The sequence below is a fragment of the Neopelma chrysocephalum genome, unplaced genomic scaffold (assembly GCF_003984885.1).
Source record: "Neopelma chrysocephalum unplaced genomic scaffold, ASM398488v2 Primary Assembly neopelma1_87, whole genome shotgun sequence".
Lineage (NCBI taxonomy): Eukaryota > Metazoa > Chordata > Aves > Passeriformes > Pipridae > Neopelma > Neopelma chrysocephalum.
In genome coordinates, this window is record NW_020897749.1 from 896,327 (window position 1) to 909,030 (window position 12,704).

General features: G+C 48.0%; 1 protein-coding gene across 2 annotated transcripts; it reads right to left on the reverse strand.

The window, feature by feature from the left end:
* Positions 1-639: 639 nt before the first annotated feature.
* LOC113972014 lies at positions 640-12,023 on the reverse strand. Of its 2 annotated transcripts, none has more exons than XM_027692643.1 (6): positions 11,935-12,023; positions 10,809-11,087; positions 8,605-8,853; positions 5,268-5,405; positions 4,535-4,651; positions 640-3,177 (listed from the first exon to the last, which is right to left on the reverse strand). In XM_027692643.1, the coding sequence occupies exons 1-6, from the start codon at positions 11,993-11,995 to the stop codon at positions 3,017-3,019; spliced, it is 1,005 nt and encodes a 334-aa protein (XP_027548444.1). In that variant the 5' UTR covers positions 11,996-12,023; the 3' UTR covers positions 640-3,016. The 2 variants fall into 2 exon arrangements, with proteins under 2 accessions (XP_027548444.1, XP_027548443.1); XM_027692642.1 differs by having other exon boundaries at positions 4,535-4,654.
* Between the last annotated feature and the right edge of the window lie 681 nt (positions 12,024-12,704).

The window sequence follows — 12,704 nt, forward strand, 5'->3', positions numbered from 1 at the left end:
AGTCAGGCTGGAAAACAACTGCAAATTCATGCATGTGGCTTCTCAGAATGCTGGATTCATAGGCTGCAGGACAGGATCACCCATGTCCAGTCACACCACTGTTCGAGGGATAACCCTGTAATGGCACAGTCAAGGGATTTGATATCCCCAATGATTCTGTGATTCTGTGACATTGGTTTTAACCACCATCGGGGGGGGACCACTTGTCTAAAGGTGAGCATGAGTCACCTCCTCCTTGCAGAAGGTGCTATGCAGTTTGGCATCCTCTCTCACACCTAAGGTGGCTTAGGTGTCACAAAAAAATTATAGATGGATAAAGATGGGCAAAACCAGACCATTTCCCTTTCCTGCACCTCACAGTTCAGGCAAGACACCAGAGCAGGGCTTGGTGAGCTAATGGTGCACACAAATGTACTTGCACATTAACACCCACACTCCAGCAGGGACTAGTTATATGCCACTGTCCTACAGCTTCTTCTGGGCTGACTCTGTTCCCTAGACTGCCCAAGTCAGCTCTAGTCAGCAGTAACTTGTTATCAACTTTCCTTTGTTACGCTGTGCAAAAACTTGAAAATCAGCCTGTACTTGCAGTGGAATAACAAAACTTTAACATTTCCAAAACAAGTTAGAAAACAGATTTATTTTTTTTTATTTGGAACAAAACCATGGCAAGGAAAGGGAGGGGAACCACCAGAAAGGAACAATAGCTGGGCACAAACACATACAGTTAAAGGAAGAGCACAGGCTGCAGCACTTCTCTCCTGACCCCAAAGTTACAAAACTTTTGCCCCATTGCTGAATGGCAGCTTCAGTGGGAAAGGACAGAAAACCAGCCGTGTCCCATCTGCCTCATAAAGACCTCTTGCATCTCAGACTCCCATCTCAATGGGAAAAATCCTTCCCAGACTGGGGTTACTCTAGTGGTGGTGTTAACAGCCACCCAGGCACCCCCAGCCCTCCCAGGGCTCACAGCAGGAAGGTGGCACTAGGGCGAGTTGGAGCTGGGATGCACCAGCCCTGCAGGACAAGGCTGGCCCAGCTCTCTCCCCCTGAGCACCTAAACACTGCCACCTTCTTCAGTGCACCTCAGAGCACCCTTCAGCCTTTGAAGCATATGCTGGAGTCGACTGTCCCCTGCCTGCCCCTGCCAGAATGTGCAGAACTAAAGCAAAGCTGCCTCCGCCCCCCCATTTTGGTGACACTGACCCACTGACACTCTCCACCCAGCTGCTCCTGTGCTGCCTGCGGGCAGCTGCCACCCCAAGCACTCAGTGTCACATGTTTGTCACTCAACTCATAGCTTTTGAGGAATGTTTGTACTGAAAGGAGACAGTGCAGCACCATAAGGAAGAGAATTATCATCTCACTCCTACCGTGGAAAATCCGATTGCTGTGGCAGCCTTAAAAAACAGAGACAGGCTGAGTCACCACCAACACAGCTCACAAGATCCAAAAAATCTTCTAAAGAGAATCACAGGACAAGGAAACAACAAGAACAATCACCTAAGGTTGGGTGTCACTGATGCAGAGCCTTGACACGAACACACAGATAAAGGACTCCCAGGGAAGCGTGCAGCCATCCCACCAGCTCCCTCACCTGGAAGAGAAGCGTTCAGTTCACCCTGCATTTTGCTGGGGTACTCACAGACCTCGTTGGATGGTATTTACAAGGCACATCTTAAATCCGTTTCCGAGGGATTCACAGCACAACGTCAGCACGATATAAAACAGGGGAGAAATGACAAGGGAAGAGAGGGATGCAACATACACCTCCCCATCCCTTTTGATCTCAATATGTACCATATGCAAAATATGTTGCTCTACCATGCATTTCTAGCTCATTGGGCTAGTTTAACACCAACATGCCTCACTTCTGACTGTCAAAATTGTCTTGTGTGGTAAATACCTTGCTCCGGCAGCGCATCCTGCAGCCCCGGGGCAGCTGTGCCAGGGACTCAGCCACCTGCTGCCTGGGACAGAGCCCTTGCCCTCTCCTCACCTCATCCTTCTTCCCTGCAGGTCTACCCCAGCTGCTCCACGTGCAAACCTCCCCTGAGCAGAACAGGACATGCGTAGCAGCGAGACTTGCCTAAGAGATGCTATAAATTGCTGCTGTCTGTGCAAATAGCACAGCACCAAACAAGCCTACATGCACGGGCAGATGGCCAGCTTCAGCTTGCAGTAGCTAAACCATTACACTGAAGGCACTAATGCTTGCACTGATAAACAATCTCAGCACTATAATCAATGTTTCTGCCAGAGTTTTGCACCCAGGCCCCAGGCACCCTCCTGCTGCAGGAGGCCAGTTGGTGACGGTGCTGGTTTAGCTCACAGATAATCCAAGCAGGACCCTGGTGAAAGGGCACCAAAAGGGGAGCAAAGCCAGTTATCACCCTACAGCCCCCACCACTGCTCCTGGCCCCAGGCAGCAAGCAGTGAGGGCCAGATCACAGAGGGTGTGGAGCTTGGATAAACACCCTGCACACAGATCCCTGGCTGAAACCTCCACTGAGTTTCTTTTGCAGGGCCTGTGAAAAAATGCCTTGAAATCTCCCAAGAGGAGATTTTTTTCTTTCTCGGGAAATTTCTGGCAGGTCCTTAGTTTATGTCTGGGACTGGCAGGCCACCACAATCCCCCTGTCATGCCTGTCCTTGGCTGGCAAAGACATGGCAAGGCATTGGGTGGGCAGGGAGCAGGAGGAACCGCCCAGCTTGTTTCAGGCTGTCACCTGGGGCTCCACGGTTTAGCTGCAGCTCTGTTATCAGGCAAAGCATCAAGGAGCTGCCCAGTTTTGTTTGTTAGTGAACCTGTCAGCGCATGGCAGTGTGGCCTTGAAGCCACGGGTGTGCTTTTCCTTATATTTCCTTTTTTTCTTTTTAAATGAGGTTAGAAGGTCTGACACCTCACGTCTTTTCCCTGCTAAAATTTGCCAGACCGATTCTTACACACAATGAGACTATGGGATGCAAAGGACAAGTGTCACAGGCTTCAGGGTGGAACAGCAAGCATGTCAGGTCAGTCATCAGCTGGATCCGGGAAACAGTCTGAGGCATCTTCCTGGCTTTCCCCATCAACTATGACCTCAGGGTCTGGCAGTTCCTCAGCTTCTATCTGCACTGCTAAGTTTTCTTCTGCCAGTGGCTGGGGCTCAACACCTTGACCAGTCTGGGCAGCATCTGGGAAAAGGAGAAATGGTTTAATATTATTGCCCATGCCATGGCTCACCGTCCTGGAACTACTCATTTACTGAGCTATCCATGGTGTCTCCATACTCTTGGGCAATGAAGATCTCTGGCCTTTTAGTACTAAAGTACTTTAGTACTTTTAGTACCAGACCTTTAGTACCAAAAAAGCCAAATCTATTCACTTACATCTGAATAATTAAAGGTGGCTAACGGCACACATTTAATACATTCTCACCTACTTTCCACACACACCTCCACTTTTTACTTAATTGTAAAAAATTTAAATATGAGCTACTTTTTTAGTCAAACTGACAATATGTTAATTTTTTATTAAAAGTTCTACACTTGAAGTATATTAATATTAAACAGTGACCTGAAAGGCTTTTTTTTTTTCTTTCTTGCTTTATGTTCATGAGTATCTTTTAATATCTTGAAAGCAGAGTAAAGCAGCATCCAATGTTAGACATAAAGCACAGCTGAGCTGCAGGAGGCTGTGCACAGTACAGTGAAGGACATCAGAAGTGGAGACAGCAGTGCTGAGACCAGGCTATGACCTATGTAATATTGCTCCAGTTCATGATGCCTCTGCTAAACCTACTTCAGCTCATGACTGTGCATTAGTAGGGAAGGTGTTGCCAGCATTTTTGTTTGTGAAACAAAATTGTGGGAAACATAATGCAAAAAGTGGGAGTATTAATATCAAGCACTTACAGAACAGGAGATTTCTGAAGGGTTTTTATCGCTGCGCTCTCTTGACCATATTGTGCTAAAGCTGTAGGGGGTTTATGCTCGGTTTCTTTGAAGAATTTAAAATATTCCCACTTTAGTCTCAATTTAAGGAAATACACAAGCCTCTGGCTCTGATGGGATTTAGCCGTGTTTATAGCTCAGCATTTTTGGTTCATGCTGTCTTGAAGATGAGTGCTTACAAAAACAATGCTGATTTTTATAAAATGTTACCGATTAGAAGGGGAGAGGGACGATAAAATTGCAGGAAAACCGCTAAGTTTCGAGGGGTTGGTGTTTCTGAGATACGTGTTTTAGCACAGGTGATACTGGAATAGATAGTTACTGGCAGTCCCCTCTGTGGGATGCTTATGGGATGGCTGCTGCTACATCTCAGAGCTGGGTGGGGGTGAAAGTTACCCCAGTGCAGGAGCTGAGCGAGAGTAAGGGGCTGGTAAATGACTTGCTGCGGCTTCTGTCATCCGGACAAGATGCAGCACCTTCCTTGTGTCCCAGACTCCTCTCTACAGCCACCCCCCCCCATCACCCACAAACATACACTGTGTCCTTCATCCTCCTAAACAGGGTATCTGCCCCGCTTCAAAAAAGTCACTGGACGCACCAGGCTTTGGAGGGCGGTCAGCTTGGGCAGCTTGAGCCTCGACGTGGTCTCCATTGGGGGGGCTCTTCACACCTTCACTGGACACCACCGACATGGTTAGTCCGTCATCCTTCTCCTCCTCTGTAAAGCCAAAACTGGAGACTTGAAGGAAAGAGGCCCCCCACAGCCCTCCAGCCTCAGCACGTCCCTTGCAATGCCAGACCACCAACACCTTTGTGCCTCCTCCTCACGCAGCACTGGCTCCCTTCCCAGAGCAGACAGATGCCAAGGACAGAGGGACATTGCCAACCTGTCACAGACCAGCTTGGCCATGCTGGCAGCTTCACAGCTTGAGGTGGCCTCACAGGGCATGGGCAGATTGCACTCAGGGACTGGTGCTGACAGAGGACTGCCATCAGAAACCTTCGGGTCATTCCGGGATCAGACCGGAATGAAGCTCAGTTTTCTTGCCCATAGAAAAGGTTTTGCTGTGGGTTTTGTCTGGCCGGGAGCACGTGGCGGCAAGTGTGAGGTGAATAAGGGGAAAGGAAGGTTTAATTCAAGATCCCCCTGGCCATAACAGTTGCCTATCAGCAAGCAGATTACTGCTCCCCCAGGTCGAGGGAGGACGGGCTGGAGGACAAGCAGCCACCCAGCAGAGACCAGTTTACTCTGAGGCTGTGTCAACCCCAGGCTGCATAAACACAGTCCTCTCTGAGACTCATCCCAGGGGGTCACAGCATTCTCCACTCACCTGAGGGCACGGGGATGAACTTGTGTTTCCTCTTCACGCAGCAACATACGACTGAGGGCACAACCACCAGCAGGATAAGCACACCCACTGCACAGCCTGCCAGGATGTAAATGAACCATGGGTACTGCAGCAGGTCTCCTGCAAGAAGGACATGGCATTGTTAGGTGGACAAGTTTCTTTCTCCCAGTGGGAGAAACCCTGCAGCTGGATTAGAGCACATGGGCAGCACTGTTGCTCTGGGTTGGATCAGGGAGGCTGATATGGTGGCAGAGCATGAGTTACATCACAATGTTTAAGTATGGTATGGAACTTTTCATTAGGAGAACAGGCCTGTGTGACTAAGCTGTGTGCCTTATTTCTGCCTGCTCTGATCAGTAGCATCTGAGATAATTTCTAAGTTTTAATCAAGATTAAGAGGGAAGGTGGTGGTTTAAAAGACAGTACATTTCAACAAGTGTTATGGAAACAAGCAGCTGAGAGGAGGAGGGAGACCTAGGGAGGCATCTCCTGCTGAAGGAAAAGCTGCAGTCTACCCTCAGAGCTTGTAATAGGCCCAGAGAATCTGCTCAGGACAACCATGAAAGGACTGCTCCAACCTCAGAGCAGGTCTGAGCAGATCTTGCACTCCTCAGGCACCAAAGGCTGCAGCCACCAGAGCCAGAGCTGTAGGAAACCGATTCCACTGCTGCTCGGAGAAGGATTTCTCTCTGTTCCCCTGCCCAGCCGAGATGATGCAAAGCCCCCAGCAGGAGGCGAAGGCTGCAGATGGCTGAGCAGAAGGCCACGCACAAGTCAGTGGTAATTATTACCCAGCTCAGCGTCCCTTGCTCAGGGTTGCTTTGACGGGTCAGACCTGCAGGTTCGCTGCTGCTGAGCAGGGGAGCTGGTAGGGGGCATCACACACTTGCAGAAAAGAGAAACTCATCCAGACTTGCTCCTTCACCGAGACAATTTGCTCCAACCGGGGGCAGCCAGGAGGAAAACTCTCCTTCTCATATGAAAAAAAACCCGCACAATTCCACTATCGCTGCAATATAAATTCCTTAAAACTCCTTAGGTAAGCCTATGCCATCCTTTTCTGAATCATTTAACTTGTTTTCAGCTGCACACATGCCTGCACAGCACAGCACAGCACTGCAGCAACCAACAGGATCATTTGGAGCTTATTTTCAAGCCCTCCAAAGCACAAATTGCTCCATATCTCCAGGGGCTGGGAAGGATTTCAAATGTTCCAAGTCATACTACATGCTGTCATAGTCAACACAACTCACCAGGACAGTAAAAACGACAGTGTGTGCTCCTGTGTGTGAAACCACACACACTCATGGTATTTTCAGAGTCCTTTTTCCAATCTCTTTTGCCAAGTTCAAAAAAAACCAAATCCAAAATAATTTCCATAATAATTTTATTTCCTTTTTGATAAAAGCTTAGAGAATATTATCAAAGACATGAATATTAGTTGGATTTTTTTCCTGAATTTTTTCTCCTAAAAATTTGCCATTTGTTGAAAAGGTCTTTTTGAGATAAAATATTGTGTTAAAAATAAGCAATAAACAAGTAATGAATCAATAAATGTCTTTTATATACGTTGACTTGTTAAGTTCTGAACCCTCTTCTTTAGATCTTGAGTGTTCAGAGCCCTTTGATGCCTGGAAAGTTCACAGCATTTCTGCCAAATTGTTTTATAGTAACAATTATTCAAAATTAATCATCAGTCAACAGGTTGCCCAAATAGGTGTTTTTACATAGATCTTACACCTACAGTGGAAAAACTAAATTCAGCCCTTGGCCTGGAAGAAATAATAACCCGCAAAAATAATGACTTAGTCATTAATTAATTTATGTGAACTCATTTCACAATTCTTTTTACTGGTATTCAGAATTGCTTTAGTTCACATTTTACAAATGTGGTTGCATTTGGTGACTAAAGTAGAATCGCTGCTGCTTTCTTTCTCTCAGAGCCTTCCAAATACGCGTCCATGAGCGTGTCCATCCCAACAGAGCCACCGCTGAGTTCCCCCGGGGGCTCTTCAAGAGGAAATGGGGAACTGATATCGCACCCAGGGGACTGGGCAGCCACCCAGAACCAACGATGGCAACTGTCAGCACTCACATGGTTTGTCTCAGGGCTTGCCTGAACAGCTCACGGGCGTTCACATCCTCATTCCCCGGTGCCGCGGCCAACTCGGGTCCGGCTGCGCCGAGCGGCCTCTGGCCAATTTCACCGGACAAAACCCGGATCGCTGCTCCACAACCATGAACACCAAACCTGCACAGACTGGCCAGCAGTGCCAGTGTGACCAGGCACAAACAGCCCATGGTGTTTCTGCTGGATGCCAGCACACTGGACACGGGGCTTGGGCCAGTAAGTTTGCTTTCGCACCGACTGTGTGCCAACCACAGAAGAAAAGACGGTATCTGCTGCAATGTTGGAGTGTCTCTGACAATTTCTAAAATGCTAGGTGCTATTAGAGAGTACCATTTCTCTAGCAGCAGGTAATTAAATTAATTACAGCTAAATTAGTCATAAACCTTGTGGTTAAATTATGCGTGTAGCTCTGATGTAACTCTTGATAACCATCTTTGCTGCCACAGAGCAGAATAACCTTCTCTACTGCAGGTGCAAATGAAATTATACCCAAGGATCCAGATTTTCTGTCTCATTAAACTATGGCCCCACTCAAGCATTTATGAATAGTTTGCAAATGGATAAAGTCCCAGCCTTCTCGCAGTGCTACATATCTGAGCAGGGACATTCCATAAGTAAAAATGACTTGTGTCTCTACCCACTTCTGATGGTGTGGGGCTGATGGAGAAACATTTGCATAGACTCACAAATCTTTGTGTTTCTGACCTAGACAGGGAGAAAATAGATGAGGCAAAACACCTTAGCTGAGTGCAGGAGCAACAGGGCTGAAGTAGCAGAGGTGTTTTTATAGGGATGCACAGAAACTGGAAGGCCATCAAGGTCATGGATGAATGTCAGAGTAGAAAGCAGCATGTGTTTCTAAACTGGCACTAAGAATCAGTGCACAGAAGGGTGCAAGGTCTCTATCACTGGGAAGCAGGAAAACAGACAGATAGAGATTCATCCTTGCTGCAGAACTGGGTAAAAGGACCTCCTGAACAAACTTTCATCCCATCAGTGATTTTAGGCTGTGTCAGTCCAAGACACAGGAGGGAGAAGGAAGTCAAGAGGTCGCTTTCTGAAGGCAGGATGTGCTAAGTCTGGAAAGGCAGCTGCCAGAGGACAGAAGAGTTCAGCACTTTGAGGGCACCGACAACTCCTCAGTTTGCTGCTGGAAGAGACCAAGAGGAAGATTTTCTGGTTACTCACCGTAGCTACAAGACAGCGCAACAGGCCTGGTCCTCGTGACGCTGCTCCCGTGGGACACCACGCACACAAACTCCCCAGGCACGGTTTTGTCTAGGCGGACCTTCCTCCCACCGTCCTTAACACAAGCCCCGGGGGCACTGAGCTCTTTGCCGCTCAGCTGCCACCGGAAGGTCATGCTCTCGGTGCTGGTCGCGTTGCAGGACAACTCCGCAGTCCCATTAGGGAAGCACTGGATCCCAATGGTCGGCTCTGGTCACAATGCGAACAGGGAGAAAAGAGAGAGGTGAGGAGCGGACTCAGCATGAGCTGAACAGGAGCTTCCCTTACCAGCAATCTCAGTGCCACAGCACTTACTGGTAGCCAGGAAGCACAGAAGTAAGTAACCAGACCCTTCAGCGCCTGCACTCAACCCTGAAATGCTTAACAGTGCCCTCCCCAACCCTGATAGTGACTCTTTGGTCCCTATTTTGGGGATGCGACAAAAATCTGGCATCTCTTCATTTTCCTTACTGACACTGAAAAAAAACCTCCAAAAATAAAAGCCCCTGATCTGAGAGAACTGTGGAACTATCCAAAGGATCTGCCAGCCAGAGGCTTTCTCTGTAATCAGCAGATAACCATAGCTTCAGGGCAGACTCAGCCCTTTCCTCCACCAGAGGTTTGTACTTTTGCTGTCACTCTGCCTCTTCTTCCATTGTAGAGAGGAACTAGTGCAAATCATGCCCAACATGGGAACCAACACCAGATAACTGCGGTGAGAAACGATACCCAGACTATGAATTCTTAAAATGAAGCAATGCACCATTGCTCTTACTACATTTCCCTGAATTTCTCTCTCTCAGTCTACTACAAGGAGCAAACCTATTTCCTACATTTGTCACTTTGCAAATACGAACTAGACAGAGAAGTGGCGTGGTTTTTTGGCAGCAGGAGTAACATTAGACAACATCCATCCATGCAAATAAGTTCAGAAATCACTTTCTTCAACTAGGACATCATCTTCAGTTAAAACTCGTGCCTCCAGGAACACCTTTGCTGTGAAATTGTTTCCCTGCCTTAGGTGTGCCAACAGAACACAAGGAGGAGACAAAAACCCCCAAAGCAAATCCACTGAAATGGAAGTTAAACCCAGGACACTTCTGCAGTCTTTGCCTACTTCCAGTCTAAGCCCCTGATCTTCGTGCCAAGGAGTCACATCTTTGACCTGCTCTCCACCGCGGTTCCGCCTGTTTGCACCCAAAAGGGGTGAGCGTTCGTTTGTCTTCACTGAGATCAGTTTGCTCAGACATTTTCATTACAGTTTCACACGCTTCAATTTATCTTGGAAGCTTGTGTAAGTGAAAGCCCTGCAAAAGGAAGGGTGGAGATGAGGACCGGAGCAATGGTCGCTGGCTGCCTGGAGCATCGTTCAGCAGGGGGACAAACCCCTTTAAGCCTTCTCCTTATTACCCCAAGCAATGAGCTGGATCCTGTACAGAAGCGACTTTTTTTCTGTCTTCAGACCCTGCAGGTGGATGAGCAGGCACACAAAAGGGAGCAGGAATTCTGAGGCCACAGGGAGAACAGTGGGGAGGCTGGCATGGGTAAGGTCTCTGGACAGACCCAGAAGATGCTGACCTCCAAGCTGCTCAGGGGTAGCTAAGAATCACTCACAGGTGCCTTTAGCATTTTTCCTCAGCTGCATGAAACAGAGGGAAACCCCAGCACACCTCAGCCCAGACCTGCACAGAAGTCCAGTTCCACTTTCAGAGCCAAGTCAGGCAGGGTTAACTCCTTAGGGAAAAGTGTCCACAGGCAGCAAAATGCTGTTGGTCAGTGGGAGCTTTTGTGGGAGCCATCAGGAATAGTGCTCTGCAAACAGACTGAAATCTCCAGCTACATGTCTATGTAGTGTAAGCTCAAGTTTACAAACACTTCATGCTGCTGCCTCTTACATCATGGAAAATAGCCCAGAACTCAACTGACTGGCTACTTCAAGGAAGGATCAACAGACAGGAGAGACAAAGAGGATGCAAAGAGCAGGTCTTAGTTTACACTGACCATTACTGCTCTCTGAGTGTGCCAGAAGCTTTAAAAAAGCTTCTTCAAGAGGCATCTATAGCTCCTGCAGGCTCAAGCAATTTCTTAGGAGGAATTTCAGGGCACCAAGCTTCCAAACAGGCTCACAAGTTCAAAAGCTGTTTATTGCTAAGAAGGCCACTTACCAAATACTTCCAGTGCAAAATAACTGGTGGCATTGGGAAAAACAAACTCATATTTTCCTTCGTCCTCTTTCTCCACACTCTTCAGCTCCAGGGAGCCATTCAGCCAGTTCAGGCACCTACTGGCAGAATTGCCGCACTTGGCCAACAAAGCATCATTTAAGACAGTTGTCGAGCACACCCCGTCCCCCTTGTTCATTCTGGAGAGGGTCTGCAGGCTTTGGTTTCCCACAGGAAAGACTGCTGAGCCGCCACTGAGCACACTAATCCGGGTGACAGAGCCTGAAAGGAGAGGCACAGAGTGTGGGCGGCAAGCTTGCCGTGTCCATCCATCCCCTCTCGGCTGCCTCCCAAAAAGGCAAATGCCCAGGTGAGACGTAAGAGGCACAGACCCAACCCTAGTGACAGGTTGGATCACCAGTGATTGAAAATCAGAGGAGTGGGAAGCCTTCCATAAGGGTCAGCTTCCCCCCACCTCGATAACCCAGGAATGGTGTGCACAAAAAGGGAAACAAAAGGCTGAACAGCTGGTCCTTTCTCTCCCCAAATTTTACATGATCATCTACCACCCCCCATCAGACATGAGAGACTGTGCAAAGAAAGATCCTCAAGGCATCGATGCCATGGATCCTGTACAGAGGGGAGCAGAAACAACAGCTGCCTGCACAGCTGCTTTTCCCCAAAGAGTAAGGTCGCAGCTTTAGCTGGAACAGGTCTCATAGTCCCCTCACACGTTATTAAGTTGCTGTCTGCAACTTAAAATTCAAAAGATGGGTAAATGGCAGGGCAAGAGCAGCTCGGGGACTAACCCAAGGTCACACCAAGAATTAGGAGCAGGACCACATTGCTCTCCAGCCAGCCCTGTGTGCACAAGGACTTTGCATTGTCCGCTGAAATGCTCTCACGGACGCAGTACACCCGGAAAGTACAATTCTGTTAGTTATCGTTCATTTACCAAAAAAATAATCTGTCTTACTTTGGTCTGACTGCCCCGTTCATGCATTAGCGGTTACACTGTTTGATGTCTCCCCAAACCTGGTGGAGTCCTTAAAAGATCTTGGAGCAAAATTAAGGCATCTGCTCATCTAGACAAATCCGTGCCAACTCCATAAAGAGAAATCCCACTTACCATGAGTAACAGTTATTATCACCAGCAAGCACTGCAGAGTAAAAGGAGAGCCGAAATCCATTTTAAAGAGCTCCTTGCATCATATGCTGAGAGGACGATCTGGCTACAGAGCTCAGTGAATATAGTGTTCAGGAAATGATGTCAGAAGCAAGAGTGGGGGGAAAAAAAAAAAAGAAAAGAAACTCCATGGTGGACAGATTGAATGATGGTTCAAAATAGACCTGCAAGGTTTTGGGTGACTGAGCTCGGGCTGAACCAACACAACCCACAGTGTGCTCTGCAAAGTCCCGCAGATTGGAGATAACTGTGTGTGAGAATAGGGCTGAGTGGAGAGGAGAGACAAAAATATCTCCTGGTCAGCTCACCCCACTTAGGAAGATGCTAACGCCAAGACCTGGCGAAGGTGAAAAAAACCTTTTTTTTCATCCTTTTCTGGTTTATTGAAGTACAGCATCCCCATCCAGGGAAGAGAAATCAGGGCAGTCAGATAAAGCACTGCACGTGCAGACCAGCTGGTTTTCTGAACTACTAGCAACACTCACTCATGGAGGGTCTCACCAGCAGGGAGGAGGTGTGGGACAAGGCTTACCCTCTGTTCCCAAAGAATATGTTGCCAGCCTGAACTTTGGTGGGCTCTTCTAGTGACCAAATGGTACCTGACACACAAGAAAGAGCTCCATGCAGCCGCCCCAGGCAAAGAATAAAGGTTATGGGAAGTTAAGTTGCATTGCAAAACTAAACTGAATGCAGCCTGAAAGACACCCCAGCTC

What these genes read in the sequence shown, in the direction of transcription:
- LOC113972014 (XM_027692642.1), bottom strand. Translation starts at nt 11,995, where the DNA reads ATGGATTTCGGCTCTCCTTTTACTCTGCAGTGCTTGCTGGTGATAATA. An exon ending in GATAATAACTGTTACTCATG is followed by an intron (nt 11,088 to 11,934) that starts GTAAGTGGGATT and finishes CTCTCCTTTCAG; the next exon opens with GCTCTGTCACCCGGATTAGT. An exon ending in TTTTGCACTGGAAGTATTTG is followed by an intron (nt 8,854 to 10,808) that starts GTAAGTGGCCTT and finishes CATTGTGACCAG; the next exon opens with AGCCGACCATTGGGATCCAG.